The sequence below is a fragment of the Melopsittacus undulatus genome, chromosome 5 (assembly GCF_012275295.1).
Source record: "Melopsittacus undulatus isolate bMelUnd1 chromosome 5, bMelUnd1.mat.Z, whole genome shotgun sequence".
Taxonomy (NCBI): domain Eukaryota; kingdom Metazoa; phylum Chordata; class Aves; order Psittaciformes; family Psittaculidae; genus Melopsittacus; species Melopsittacus undulatus.
In genome coordinates, this window is record NC_047531.1 from 11,646,615 (window position 1) to 11,662,955 (window position 16,341).

Genomic DNA, 16,341 nt, shown 5'->3' on the forward strand with positions numbered 1-16,341 from the left:
GTGCTAATGAATGATTAGAACTCTGCTTATCAATCTCTGTCAAAAGCAAGACCATTTACTTTGGGTGACTGCCATATTTATTTCCCTCCACACAGTTTTTTTAATAAAGAATGAGGTTCTTGTATGGTGTCCCCTAAGACCTGTGAAATATTGCAACAGAACAGCAGACTTATGTACATTTTTAGCACCATCTCATAAATCCCTTTGGCTATGTTTCTCTTCTGTAAGCAAGACAAAGCCCAGTTTACATTGTAAGAGAGTTTAAACCCAAAGCCTGAAGACCTCCCACAATATAATATGCTGCTTTAAATGAGCATAAAATATTTAAACAGGTTCACTGTTTCATTCATTAAAGAATACATACAGGGAGGAAAAAACCCCAAGAAACAAGCTACCCCCTGTAATTCAAAGGTGATTGCAGTGATAATGCAAAGATAACTGCCTTGGCCTATGACACTTCTGAACTCTCAATATTAAATCTTGCTTTAGTGAAAGAAGAAGTTAAGGGTCACTGACTCTATCTGGGGACTCTTTCATCAGTGGTTTTGGTTCAAAATAACCATTCCTGCCAAATAGCAATTTTCTTCTAAATTTACAATCTTCAGACCACTCATCTAGAAACATCCTGTCATCACATACTGCACCTGCAAGGGTTAATCACCAAATGGAAGGGTACTTCAAGCAGAGATCAGAAAGCCACGATTGCTGGGCTTTAATCCCCCACCTTGCTACCAATTTTCTCCATGGCCTTTGGTAACCATAATCTCACTGTGAAAATGTATGCATCTACAAAAACTGGGGTATATTTAGCTTTACAACCCTAAAGATGTAACTGCAGGATTATGTTCAGAATGCCATAGAAAATGTGCTTTTAAAGATTTCCAAAACAAAATATAACTCATTGATCAATCTTAGTTGTTCACAGATCACCAATTGTTTAAAATTAAATTTTAACATTTTTGTTAGTTTTATTTCTGGAATCAAAATTATTTTATTACTTCTACTTAATACAAAATATTTCCTGTGCACTCCACAGACAAGCAGATTTGTTTTATATACACAAATGCAGTATTAAAGACTTGACTAAGACTACTTCTTAATTTCAGAAATGACATGGGAGAAAAAATCAACCACCACCACCAAGAAAAACACAGCAGCAGTAAATTTCCTTCATTAAAAAATTCATTTTTATCAACAACTTCAGAGAAGAAAAAATAAATGTCCTACATGAGCCACTTCTCAGGAGTCTCTGTTATATGAACCAACATTACTACTGATGCAGAGCACTTTGTCTACAAACATGGCAATCCTTACTTTACAAAAATCTGGACCTCGGATAAATTTAAGGATCAAACTTAATGTCTGTATAGCCGGGATTTACAAGTGCATTATTTTGTAACTTCTCTTTGAAGATGAATCTTGCTCATCTCAAGTTGCCAAGTTTCACATATTTCACATCTTACAAACTCAGTCTGGCTGAAAAAAAAGAATGAGGTAATGCCCTGTGCACGCAAAAGGATTAAAATTTGGCATGACTAAAGTGAACAGCAGCTAACAGTCTTCTGAAGCATTTCACACTGGTAAGTTCATCCTACTTTATAAAAATGAACTTGTATGAAAAATCCACTGCTACGAGGCCCATACAGAAGTACCACAAAATTGGAGTTCTTCAATGTATAACAGCCTAGGTCTTCACAACTTTTCATAAATTCTGATATGCATAACATAATTTGAGTGCTTTGAATAAATAACTTTGATATATCACTGAAGACAAATAGTAACACATCCCTGGAAGTGATCAGCATTAGTAAAAGATAAATGTACAAAGAATGTGTTATTTGATCCTTACTCCTCTCATAATTTCCAAGTTTCACAATTCTCATAGCATCAGTAACCAAAGCATCAAAACTGTCATAATGTGTGCAGAAAATCCTCTGTTCTCTAAACTAAGAGGTTCTGCTTTGATGTACAATTATTTATGTATGCCAAGTATGCTCAAAGCAAGAAGCACTTCAAGCCACGCTGTAACTGTTATACAGGTTACACAATTAACATCAGAATCCCTTACATCAGAATGAGAGAAAAAGGGCTGGCAGCTCATTCTGAAATCTATGCCCAGCACATCCCTTGAATTACTTTATTTTTTTACAAATAAAATGTATGACCACCCAGAAGTCATGGTCACGACAAGAGCTGTTCCCTGAGCATAGCATCAAAAAGGGCTAACTCGCAAGAACTGAATGGTCCAGAAAAGAGCAGAAGGGTCTGTAATACTCGGCTCAGTGATAGACTACTGGCAAACAACAGCAGCTTGGAAACTAAAGCAGAACTCCCTAAGAATCACAGAATGTTTTGGGTTGGAAAGGACCTAGAGATTACCTAGTTCCTATACCCCTGCCATGTGCAGGGATACCTCCCACTAGATCAGGTTTTGTTCAAAGCCCTCTCCAACCTGGCCTTGAGATGTTAAACAGCATCTGTTTAACCGAAAGAAGGCAAGAAAAAAAAGACAACTAAGCTAAGTGGTAATCTTCAGCAATCTTCCTGTCATTCTCAGAGAATTGCTGCTGGTCAGTGGACAAATTGCAGCTCAAGCCACAGCTACACAACTGCTAAGTAAGTATTTTTAGGAAAAGACAAGCAGCTTAAAAAAATCCACAAAAGAAACAACAACAACACAAAACTAATCAAACAAAAAGATCCACAATGTTTAAAAATCCCTAACAGCTGCTTTATTCAACATAGGAAACTTTCACACATCCCCAAGTCTGTACCATTTAAGGGTTTTAGATATTCCAGATAAGCAGCTTTGGGAGAATCTCAAGCGATGTTTATTCAGCACTCCAAAGAATGACAGGGGGAACAAAAATGGAAAGAGTAAGATATGAGAAACTACTTTTTGGCAGTTAAGTTGCCAAAAATTGAAGCAGGAGAGTGTTACAGATGAATGCTAAAGAGGAGCTGCTGAATGAGTTCTTGAAAATGCTCAAGAAAACTGATTATTTATGTTGATAAAAGAGCTATTAGTTTTAGAATTTATAGTCACAGTACTGCCTATGAAAACCCATTAACTATACAAATCTCCTGAGTGCCTTTAGCTTCACAAATCTAGCTTTGTACTATGTTTTAGCCATGTTCCACGCAATGTTCTTCTGGTTAAAACAATCTTAGATCTCCTTTTACCACTTAAAAATATATATATATATAAAAAAATATATACACTCCAGAAAAACTTAACCCAAATAACTTTCATCCTATCCAAACAGAAAGCATTTTCACATGTAATAATTTTTAATCTCATGTTTTATACTGCAAATGTCTTTGAAGTAGAAAGTAATCAGTATTTTCACCACCAGAGACAACATGTACCAAGTACAGTACTTCAGTTTCCTCTGTTGAGATCCCTTACACTGCTTAATAGTGAGCAATATGCACAAAATCATAATTAAGTTTATTACAAAGCATGCAATGCTACAAGTGCTTAGCAGTTTGATCACTGGATTTTACTATTGCTGTACTCTTCAGTACAATCAGACTTCTGACATACTAATGAATATTTATTTAAGAAATCAGTAGGGCTTCATTCAATTGCAAATACATTCCCATACTCTCAATTGAACCAAGTACCTTTAGAGGTTCTTCCACAGTGTTACTGCAGTTATTGCAGTTTCAGAATATTTACATATTCTGAACTATCAAGACTCAGACAGGACTATCACTGGTCACACAACACATTTTTAAAGCCTTCAGGAAAACAAGCTGGCATTCTATCCTCACATTTTAAATGGAAAAAATCAGAATGCATTTAAGGCAATCTTTTTGACCACTGGGTGCCACTCTTGTTCTGTGTAAAAGAAAAGGCCTGTCATTAACTGTCTTTGCCATCTCCCTCCCCCCTACCCCAGTTTTAACTAATTCTAATTCTTCTGAAGTGGAAGGAGAAGATTAAAGAACTATGATACTACTTTTCAAAACCCTTTACTAGTGTTTCCAGCCCCAGGAAAGCAGTTTTGAGAGAAGCTTAGTGGACAGAGACCCTTATGGTATATGAAGAATTTTTTAAATGGTGAGGTTATATAATAACCTTGTTATGTCTAAATCATCACATCCAAAGGAATAACGATCTGCTGCAATTGCTTAGTGCTGTATTGTCATTGCTACTAACAGCTTAATATTGAGTTTGCAAGTCCTCAAGACTGAGGCTGTAAGCAAGCATAAGTTAAGTTTGCTCTTCAAGCTTTTCTTAACCTGCCTGGAGTCTTATTTTTTAACTTGGTACAGGTTTAACAGTAATTTTTCTAAATTACCAGGTGTCTATAACTAACTTGGTTTACTTTTGTTGATCTCTATATGGTACAACCATAGTTTTACATAAACAAGGAGCTATTCTATGTAGAATGAGATATTTATGACTAATACCATGAGGCAGTATATAGAAATACAGGTCTGGTATAATAACAGACACCTTGAGAAGTGGAAACAGAGGATACGGCATACAAAAGTACAGCCATTTGTAGATTAAGCTGTTAATATTTTAGTTATATTAACAATAAATTCTTGTTTGAATATTTAAGGTGAGTTTCCTCCTTGTCCATAAATTTTGAGTGTAACACTTCCGTGCACTTCATTTATCACATCACATAATCATTACAGGCATGCATACATTAGAGCCCTACTGTTTAATACCATTCCTTACATTTCATAGATGAGAACATGAGGTACAGGCTAAGAAGTGCTCACAGGAATTAATAAAATGTAGGATGGAAATATATACTCATCAGTTCAGCTGAGAAAATGAGAAGGTCAGAACAAGGCTATGGTAAACTTCACAATCCCATTATTCACTCCACCAGCATTTAAAAAGGTGCAGGTATCCTTCCACTCTACTGAAGCCCCAAGGTATTGCAGTCATAGAAGCAAACACTAGACAAAAATATCCTCTGAAGTTAAAAAATTTGCTGAAGTGTGTCTGATCAGGGAGATGCACTACATTATTTGAAGACCCAGGCTAACAACCCAAAGATGCTATCATTATGCCTCCTTATCCTACACTCACTAAACAAATACTAAAATACAGACTTTTATGTCATATCATTTATTTAATCTGCATTTCAAACAACTAGAAACCACTTTTCCACTATCAGCTTTTACTTTAACAGATTACCTTTCCCACATCCCCACCATTTTACTCTTCTGCTCTACAAGCTGTTTTGATAACACAGAAAAATGACCTAAATAGTCCTGGTCTACATACAACAGTACTGCAGTCTTATACAATACCTGTATTCAGGCTGCCGACTTAGCGGATGATCATCCCTTGGCCACCTGTATCCGGATTCATCCTGGAAAACATACATGCAAAACAACTGTGTGACATGTATCTTAATATCAGATGTCAGGTACAGCTGGTTGCCAAATAGTACTTATTTACTGCAAAACCAAAGCATGTAATGAGCTAAAAGAAAGTATTAGTCATTCACAATAAAATTCCTCTATACCCCATTCCTCCTATTTTATTTATTTCTTTGAAGAGAACAATTTTGCAATGCTGTACAAAACAAAAACTACAAAAAAATTTCCAATTGCAGCCATAGTTATATAATATAGACATAGGAAAATGTAGAAACATATAAGTATTTTTTAAATAAAAATTTCCTCATTGAAATGTAAATTATCATTAACAGTTTGAAACTACAGAATTTCAAAGAGCTGGATTGGAAGAAGCAACAGAAATGACCTGTCACAGGGACCATAGATTTTGTACTTAACTGTAGCTAATGGGGATAAAAAAAATGCATTCAGCATCATGTGAGAATTATTAAAAGTGAACAACTGTGTGAATCAGAAGGACAAGGAGGCAATATTCAGCAAGTTATATGTGCAAGGACTTGTTAAATAGAAAGACTTTCCAATCATTCTTTTATTCACCCAGGTAACTTTGCACTGAGAGGACTTCTGGACACTTTTGCTTTCCCAGTTCAGGCTCTGAGTTTCCCACAGAGTGAGACAAGGGCTCTTTTCTAAGTCAATAAAGTAGCTAGGAATCACAAGAAGCAGTAAACAGGTATTACCATACAATCACAAGAATTTTAGAATCACAGTAACTGCAAAAAAGCACCAAGTATCAAAACCTGGATGTTTTTTCTATTAATTTTATTACAGTTTACGAGAACAGCAGTAACATCAATGCTCTGTCTGAAACAGTATTTTAATTGTTCAATATTCAAGCATTAACAAGAAGACAAATATCATAAACACGCAAGAAGAATCACCTTACGTACACCTCGATGTGGAGGGCCACTTCTTCGATCATGGCCAAAACTGCGACCCTCTTCATAGTCTCTGTACTCAGCGTGACCGTAATCATTATACCGACTGTAATTCCCTTCTCCAGGTCTTTCAAGCAGTGGTGGTTTCTTGGGCCCAACGTTTACTACTCTATGATAATTATCCTAAATCACAAACCAAACAAAATCATATTGCTTTTAACAGCTGGAAAACTGTAGTGAATACACAAAAGTAAAAACCAAAATGTTATTTCCAAATATGGCAATATCATAACCTTGAAGCTGAAATAGCACAGGGGTGCAAGCAACATTAAAAATCATACCACTCTGCTGGTGGAATAATTCATTAAATCTAATTGGAGCGCATTCAGATGTAATCCTAAAGCATTAAAAGTTTCATTACAGAGGGAAAAATTTTAACATGTTTTAAGTTTCTTTTCAAAGTTTAAAGCAGTAGCATCAGCTAATTTATTTTTCTAATCATTAGCTACATACATTCCTCAGAGCCTTTTACATTAACTTAGGAATTCAATAGAAAGTACATCTGCAATGCCTGCAAAACAAAGAACCCATTAAAAGTACTAACAATTTTCTTAATGTCAATAACATCCTCCATGCTATGGAGATTATAGAGAAGACAGTCCTTGCTTCACAGCTAGGTGCTAATCTGAGTCGATAAGCACTTTCTCAGTGCAATGCAGTAAGCAATCTGGTTCAAGTGACAAAGTTTTAACACTCAGTTTTTCTTTTAATGCAAGTCTTGTATAGCTTTTTGCTAGACTGCAAAATTAATTTATTGCATTTCCTTCAAATAAGATGTCATACACCATTTACCAATTACAGAAATCATACAATGCTTAGGGTCAGAACGATCATCTGGTTCCAACCCCTCTGCCATGGACAGAGACGCTTCACACTAGACCATGCTGCACAAGGCTCTGTCCAGCCTGGCCTTGAACACTGCCAGGGATGGGGCATTTACCACTTCTTTGGGCAACCTGTTCCACTGCCTCACCACCCTTACAGTAAAGAACTTCTTCCTTATACCTAACTTGAACTTCACCTCTATAAGTTTAATTAAACACAAATCGCACAGTTGCAAAAGAAACAAATTCAATTTTCTAGAACCAAATATTATAGAAGCCAACTACAAACAAAACGTAAACAAAAACATGAATACAAGACCTTATGTTTAATGTATTTTTCCTCTAGCAAGATAATTTTTCTATGGGCCTTAAAACCTCAAGCTATAAATGCAGATATATGAATTAATATGTGCAATTTGGATGGGGGAAAAGATACTTTATTTTTTTCTTTAACAGTAGAAATCAAAATCTAATGCACTGAAGGTTTTGTAGAAAAATACATAAATTCACAAACTACTAAATAGTTCAGAGACCATCCCAACAAATTCACTAGAGGGCAATCCAAAGCCACCCTACAGACGTTCTGATGCAAAGTAGAGATTACATAGACATTCATACACAGCCACACTGCTTCATCTATGCTTGCCTCACTGAACATCCTCCATACATATATTTTTTCTTAGTTTGGTGTTTTACAAAGAAGACATTCTCTGAAGCTAAAATTAAGATGCTCCATGCTTAAAAATTACCCTGAACTCCCCATCACCTAACTATACTGACATACAGAAGGCTAGTTACATGAAACCTCAAGGTGTACCCACTTACAGTTACTTGTGCTAAGTGCTTGCAATTTCATGCTGTTTAGCAGGACCTGAAAGCATGTGTTTCAACTACAATCTATACTTGATATATAATTAGCACCCAGATTAGATTAGGACAACTCTCTTGCTCTCTCAAGTAAGAGATACCTCATTCTGTACCATTGTAATGCCCCAGGTCCAACAAACTAACCTATCAGCAAACACTAAGCACATTCATACATTGAATAAATTAATTCCACTTTACTTGTCTAGTCAAAATTAAGTCAGAGCTCTATACATGGACACAGATAAAACAGCACAGGCTTACAAGGACAGAAACTGCCTGCCAAATACTTTGAATCAGCAGAGCTTTTATGAGAAGGAGCTTCATATCCACCTTTCAGTAAAAGCAGAGTGACACCACATCTTGGTTTGCCCATCAACTGAAGGTATAATTTTGGTGCAGATGGATGACATTGTGATGAGTGTATTCAGCTAGTCCCTCCATCCCCAGTTCCAAACACATACACTATAAAGTTAGCATTGAACTATCGAGTTAATTCTCCCATCAAAATGAGCTTCTAACATCTTTTAAATTGTGAATTTTCATAACATATATGCCATCATTATTCTCTTGACAGCCTGGAAGACTGCAAGAACTTAGGAATGTCACTGCTGCAGTGGTTAAATTAAATTATCAATGTGTTACTGAAGTCAAACATTGATAAAAGGGAAAAAAAAATCTGTGAAAATATATTCTGCCTTTCCTTGTGTCCTATTGCTGATGAGAAATATTTTGGAAAAGCAGCTAAATACCCTATGCAAACTTATCTGATTTCCAGTTTGCTGAAAAAGCACAAATTTTGTTGTTGCCTGTGAAGAGACTTAAAAACATCACAGAGCAGCTAAACACTAATACACTGCTCAATAGAGAAGACTACGTAATTAGTTACCAAGTTACCAACACTGGCATGCTTCCAAAATAACAAGCTGAATGTATGGTAGAGGGAACCCAGAAAGTATGCTAAATTGACTGTGCTATTCTTCCAACTTTCAGAATTAAAAGCCAGAAAACAGGCAGAGGTATCTGAAATTTTACTTTGCCAAATGTACATTGCACAGGATGCAAACAGAAACACCAAAAAGTATTCTTAATGATCTACTTAAGGTGCAGTAGCTCAAAAAAAATATATCACTTAACCCTGGCACACTCAACCCTGGGATTTTCTAAAAGCATTCTAAAGTTGTTCTACAGCACAGCAAGCACAGCTTCTGTAGTTGCTTTTATAAGCATAACATATTGTAGAATTCTCCTTGCCTATAAAGTAGATTTCCATCAACTCTTCCTGATAAGCATTTCCCTTACAATGCTCCAAAGCACAATTTCTTTAGCAAGGGTATATTTTCAACATTTATTATAAAAATTTCCTTCTATACTTTAAGCATCATCATAAAAACTGCATCGGTGACAACAACAATACTGAAAGCAGGCATTCTACCATTTCCCAGCACTTCAAAGATGTATTAACATAAATAAAAAGTCTAGGGAAAAATACAACATAGTATGTTCCTTGGTACTCCAGAAGTTATTAAAAATCCTGTGTTTAATAACAGAAAGAATTACACGTACAAAAAAAAAATCAATACATATATTCTAAAACATTTTCAACAGATTTGAAAAAAAAAACAAAAAAAAGATCCCCCAAACCAAACAGACAAGTTTAATTTTGTAGGCACTGTGCAAATGCATTTGTTAGACTGCTGGCTTAAATGAATGGGGAAAAAAAATGGATCTTGGTGTATACAGGGCACTTAAATACATACATAAATCCAGCCATTATGGTACAAGTCATGGCATAAAGGTATAGTATAATGCTAAAGAAAAATGCTACAGACTTACATTAGGATGCATTCTTGGAGGCAGACGTTCTCTTGGAACTCTTTCATAGTCATATCGCCCTTCAGACCACATTTCATCTCTTCTATATGCCACTAAAGAGAATAAAAATCCAATTAGCCAAAACCAGACTCATAATGAGCAGAATAAAGGATAGTAAGCATAGAAGTAAAGGGCCCTGGGCTTCTCCCAGTATAATGTATTATTCACAAGCCCTGTACATAAACTTATGTTTCTAATTAACACTTTTAAAAGTGAGTCTATCTATTTACAGAAACTAACAAACTCAGCACGTGCAAGAACAACCGAAAAACTGGAAATTAGTGTGGTATAATCAGGATAATTACAGGACGTATGTACTATAAACAGCTCTATTGAAATATATGCACATTGCAAATACCAGGTGTACATATAAATTCATACACACATACCTTATAGCAATTTTGATACTGCTCTGCTAAAAATAGAGGACTTCTTTTTAGAAAGTTCAAATCCTATTTATTAAAGAATATCTACATTTGTATATAATATAATAACTTTGAATTATTTCATCATCTCAACCATCCGGAAAGAGGTTAAAACACAACACATCACCCAGTTAGTACAAAGCTCCACGTTTTAAATACATAAATTAAATGCATTCTTCACATGCAGATTTTTCCTGTTTTAAACTGGGAGCCAGCAGAACACAAAAATTCCTCTTTCCAGAGAGAGGTGACTTTCAAAGTCAAGATTAGAAACTAAACACAGGTGGAAAAGAACCATTGCCATAAGAGATTCTAGTCATGCTGTGTTAGACAACACAAACTTGAAGACCTGAAATCTTTCCAATTATGAAAAAGGTGTCAAATTATATACTAGACATCACTGAAAATAGGAAAGAAATTGCTAGAATTATATTTTTTGAAATTTCCCTTCACAAAGGTAGCTCTAGCTATTAAAAATGATCAGTAAGAAAAAGAAACAGCAGTGCACATTCAGAAAGAGAAATAACATTATCTACTTTCACAGAAAAAAAACACTGGATATTGACTTATGAGGTTATATAAAAATAATATTACAGATGTTAAGAATCAACATGACACTTTATTTACTGTTTATTTTATTTAGGGTTTATTTACTGTCAGCAGAAGTAGCACTACCTCAGATATGTACTTTAGTTAGGGGGCAAAAAAAAACCCAAAACCAAACCAAACCCTCACATGCTTACTTTTCTGTAAGTTTTAGCAACTCTGCTTCTGAATATCCATTCAATTATCTACAAACAATAAGAAACAGAAGTTAGCAAAATATGCATATATTTATATAACTGCATTTTTTTCTTTTAAGTAAACCAAGCATTTAAAATCAAGATTTTTCAACTGCCCCCCATGATCTGTCTGAATTAGTACAGAGTAACTCACTACACTCAACTAACAAAGAATATGAACTACTCAGCTGAACTCACAATATCAAAAAACCCACCATGACAAATTGTTATAGATACAATACTTTCCTAATAAATTCCAGAGTTTTCTCTCCCTTTTATCATCTTTTAGTCATTACCTCAAGTTTCAGTTTTCCTTCCATTTGTTAGCAAAAGCTTTCGGAAACTGCTGTAACTTCTTTCTTAAAAACACTCAGAAAAATATTTAATATATTCACTTGATATGAATTTAGCTATCTTTGAATATCATTAAGAACAAAAAAATAAGACTCAGCTGCATGTGATGAGAGGCTAATGAAAAGTCTGACTTAAGCTTTTCCTTTGGTAATAGTAAATCCTGATGAAGTAGCTCTTTCCGCAACTCTTCTAAGCCTTCGTGATCAGAGATTCTGACCCTACTAGTGGTACAAATGAACTAGAGAACCTTCTTAAAACATTGTTCCATTTTATAACAGTCTTGACCCAAGTATGTTCCATAACCAAGACACCGCATTAGTCTGATGTAGCCACAAGTCTATAAATCAAAAACTGCTTAAACCAGTTGAGTTTGGTTGATCCTAGTTTTGGTAGGATAAGAGCTAGAGGGTCTGCTGTCCCTGCCCTCTCTAGTAATCCTGAAACCACTGGTCATATTGCTGTATTTGTTGGTCAGGCATATCCATCAGAAGCACCTTCCTGCCACTTTCACAGTAAATGCCTCAACTTTTTTTCATTTAGCTTTTGTGAAAGCCTTAAAAATTCACATCAAGGGCTACATGTGCATTAACTGTTCTTAGGCCAACCCTGTGCCCCCTTCCCATATCACCAGAAGTGATGTGGGATATGGGGTGATACCACCCATATCACTCTATCCGCTCCCACACTGTCCCCACAGTCCTCTTTTTCTTTGTACCTAGAACAGCACATGGAAACTCCTGTGTGTTACATGTACCAGGGCAGGGGACAGAATTAGCTGAAGCAAGACAAATCATTATGTTGGCACAGCATCACGTGCTCCTTCTCAAAACCTTTGCCACTGGTCCCTCATGCCCAAGCCTTGCCCCAGGGTGGACCATTCCTTCTGTCCATTCCTGCTGAGGGCTGGAGAGCACCTGAGTGTCCCCTGGAGCCCACCCGTCTCTCATATGCCCACAGACAGAGGGCCAGCCTCACTCAGTTCTTAGACCAACAGCAAATATCCAAAGCTGGATTCAGATAAGGTTTTCAAGTGGGGTCTTTTTTTGGCATTTTTGATATATACAGTAGTGTCCATGCCCTGCTGCCTGCAGCAGCTACCTGAAATAGTTAATGGAACACAATATTCAAAAAGCAACATGCTTCAGGTAAGTGCCACTGAAGTGAGTGCAAGCTTCCACATCCTGCTGCTCTGTCAGTCCAGCCACCTCAAACATCCCAACACACACCACCAGCAGCCGGCACCAGGCACTGACATTCACGTACACGCTCTGTTATGTTATCAGGCAGCAGGGCTGGAAAAAAGCATAGTAAATACTCCCATTTTTATCACTGTTGACGCACTTCACTGAAACTAGCACGAATTATCACCAGTATTTTGACAAAACAAAAGCATAAGCTGGACATAAAGTAGAGATACACTATCAGAAAAGTCAACAGACTGAAGAAAAAGAATCACAATTGCATAGACAAGTAGTAAGCATGGAGGTGGAAAAAAAATATCACAAGTGAGCATACTTTGCACTGAGAGGAGTGAAATGAAGATTAACCAGAGAGAATCAAGTACATTGCCCAAAACGCTAGTAAGGATAAAAGTAGGAGGAAACTAAACAGACAGGGATCAATGACATAAAGTAAGGATGCATTTGAAAAATACCATAAGAAAGAAAAAAAACAGAGGAAAATTCATTTCCCAAGATCTTGAGCACATTCAATCTGCTTCTAAAGAAAAAAAAAAATTCTTAAATGATGTGACCTAACCCAGTCTTAATACGAACAACAAAAAACCTGAACTCCTGGGATTAATATGAGCAGATTCCATTAACAAGGTTTCAAGAGATCAAGCCTCAAGTTTACTATGCTGTATTCACATCCATCTGTTCCCACAGTAAAAAGTTGGTTTATAATAGATTAAAAAACATTAAGTTTTTGTTTCACACCTAACACTACTGTCACTCATATTGACTATTTTCTATTAGTTTACACAGCAAAGATAATTGATATTTCTTTAATATAGTGACATATAATCACTTGCTACATTAATTTAAACAACCTCTTCCTATTTTTTATCAGAAATGACAGTTTTCCCTAAGGAAAGGTCTTTATTTTCCTCAAATAAAGACACCCCAGTGTATGCAGAAGCCAATCTATTAACACAGCACAAGCTACTCTGCTGTGGCCAGCTGCCAGGAATGGTTTTGCTCTGATCTTGCTCTATGCCCTATAACTGATGTAATACAAAAATGGTTTCTTCTTCAGGCAGATTACATGGGTCACTTGCACAACTGGATCTTCCTTATCTATCTGTCAGTGATAGCTATTTTTGTTTCCTAAATAATATATGCTAAAGAAAAATCTGACACATTTGCAAAAGCACTCCAGTATTCTGCAATATTTTGTTCACAATTCTTGTCTGTTTACACTTACTCAAGACATCAGTTTTCATCCTGGCTAGAAACAGCTCCGTCTCCAGGATTCACAATTTTCCAGTGTGTGCTGTCAGCCTTCCGCAGATCTACATCTTTGTTTCAAAAACATTCAGCTTTCTAATCCAGATGTTCACATCTTGCCAAATGTCAACAAAGCATAAAATCGATGCTGTACTCTAAATGCAGGGGCAGGCAGCTGCCATATCTCTGATGCTACTGGGGCATATCTGGCTTTATACTGTTACTTTGACAAATGTGGGCCAGCTCTGTCTCTCCTCTGCTTTGAAAAGCTCAGGTACTTTTGTACCAGTAAGGCACAGGAGAGATGCTCAGAGAATTGCAACTTCTTAGACATATCATGGACAATTTTGCAACAGTTGCTGCTTTGAAGACAAAGACAGGCAGAAAATACCACTTTTTCATCCAACAATTAGAATCTCTGTTTAATAATGCTTCAAAGATATCCCAGTATCTCTTACCCAGACAGAAAGCAAGACACAAAACTGAGTTTGGAGGAACAAAAAAAGTAACTCCCCCCCTCCCCCCCCCATTTGGGACAGGCAGAAAACACTGAATAGACATACTCCTCTATTGGTAAGATGAAAAAGAAGAAATGTAAGAGCAAAGGGAGAAATCCACCGTGACAGTACATACAATACTCTGAGGGGGGGCACTGAAAACAAACAGGAATACAAAGAGAATTCATCTCTTTCTAACAACAGTTAGGCTGTAAGATTTTCAAAAGCAATTAGAAGCATGACTGCAACAAATCTAGGTGTATTCAACCTAGATATGAAATAGCTTGAACGAAAAGGCTTTTTTCCAGTTTTTCCTGACTGTTCACAATAATTTGACTTCAAATAAGTCAAAGAAAAAAAAATGGAAAAATGGAAAAAAAATAGCTAAAGAAGCACTGACCACAAAAGTCAAATTAACTCCAACCTCAAAATGGGAAAAAAACAGAAATGTGTAAACTGAGTGAAATTAGCAGCAGCAGCACTCTCATGAGGATTTACAGTCCCACTGGTTCAGTGTTCTTACCCCATCATTCTAATATATCACTGGGAGCAAAAGAAATGGAGGCAATGATTTGGGGATTACATTAATACAATGACTGATGTATTAGTGCTTACCTTTACCTGAACACCTGCAGTTACCAATGTCCCATTCTTCATCAGTGTCAGTGCTACCAAAAGAATACTCTACCAGGCTGCAGTAGGACTACTATGCTAGCAATGGCAATGCAAACAACTGCATGGATCACTGCCTCCAATATGACTTTCCATCTTGCAGCACAAACATTTTTACAACAAAATATGTCAGTTCACCATACTGTTGCCATGACAGGTCAAAACTGCAATGCTTTTTACATCTACTCTTGGAAGTACCAACCAACTCTGAATATTTCACCCAAATAATAGTATCGAACTCTACTCACTGCTTGCACAGATTCGGTGAGTTTCCACGTCCTTTTGTGTCGCTCTGACAGAGACTCTGCTCCCTTGAAGTCCCAAACACCTCAGATAAAGAATTATTAAGACTACCCATGTAAACACTAATGCAGGGCAAAGAGAAATGTGGGTGAGAATGAAGAACCATGGAAAACACACTGATAGTGTTTAAACAGTAATAAAGGCTTTAAATATACTACAGACGCCCTGTTTTTATTAAGTTCAAAGACTTATCCTAGCAGTTCAAAGGAAATCAGCTGAGTGACACACTCATATCTTGTTTATCCTTCTAGAAGCATAAAGATGCTGCACCCTCATATCCACAAGCCGCTTCACTGGAAGCATTTACAACGTGGTTTATACAGCCTCCAAACATTCATTACCAGTTATTAAAGTTTAAATTAACTCTCAGGCGTACACCCAAGTGCGATCATCCTTCTCTTCAAAACAAAACCACAAATTAAACTGAAAAACAAAATCACTTGTGCGTTTAGGAAAAAAAAGGGTGAGAAGATAACGTTTACAAAAGCCGTTCCCGTTGGCATGCACCAACCCCTGCCCACAGGCGGTTTTCCTTCCCGGTTCCTCCCCCACCCCATCCCGCCACTTCCACGCACCCAGCCTTCCCAGAGACACAGAGGAACAAGGAACCAGGGAGGGCAGCCGGACGCAGCTCCCGAAGTCCCCTCGGGGCCGGCCCCCCAGCCCCAGGAGCGGCCTTACCGACGCCTCCGCGACCACCCGAGCACGTGTCCGCAGCGCGACAGCGGGGAGCAGGGAGAAACAGGCCCCCGGGCGCCCCACAACGCCTCACAGGGCAGCCGGGCAGCAAACCGCTGCCAGGGACCGGGGGCCCACGTTGAGCACAGCAAAGGGTCACGTTCACTCCACGAAAGAGGGAGGTCAGGCAGCAGCTCCGAAGCAACGAGCACGGACCGCGACCCCGGCACCCCGCTCACCCGCCTCTCCCTCCCGCGGCGCGGCACGCAGCTCCCTTCGCTAGCGCCGCAC

The 16,341-nt window shown here is 37.4% G+C and overlaps 1 protein-coding gene across 2 annotated transcripts in view; it reads right to left on the reverse strand.

Moving 5' to 3' along the window:
* PPHLN1 (periphilin 1) overlaps positions 1-16,283 on the reverse strand; it is a 71,658-nt gene extending 55,375 nt beyond the window's left edge. The window contains exons 1-5 of one of the 2 annotated variants that reach the window (XM_005148041.4): positions 15,318-16,283; positions 11,061-11,108; positions 9,854-9,945; positions 6,282-6,452; positions 5,281-5,342 (exon numbers count right to left, since the gene is read on the reverse strand). In XM_005148041.4, the coding sequence (XP_005148098.2) occupies positions 5,281-5,342; positions 6,282-6,452; positions 9,854-9,945; position 11,061 (326 nt within the window). In that variant the 5' untranslated portion in view covers positions 11,062-11,108; positions 15,318-16,283. Of the gene's footprint in view, positions 1-5,280; positions 5,343-6,272; positions 6,453-9,853; positions 9,946-11,060; positions 11,109-15,317 lie in introns of both variants that reach the window. The other variant, XM_013128774.3, reaches the window with a different exon arrangement.
* Positions 16,284-16,341: the final 58 nt, after the last annotated feature.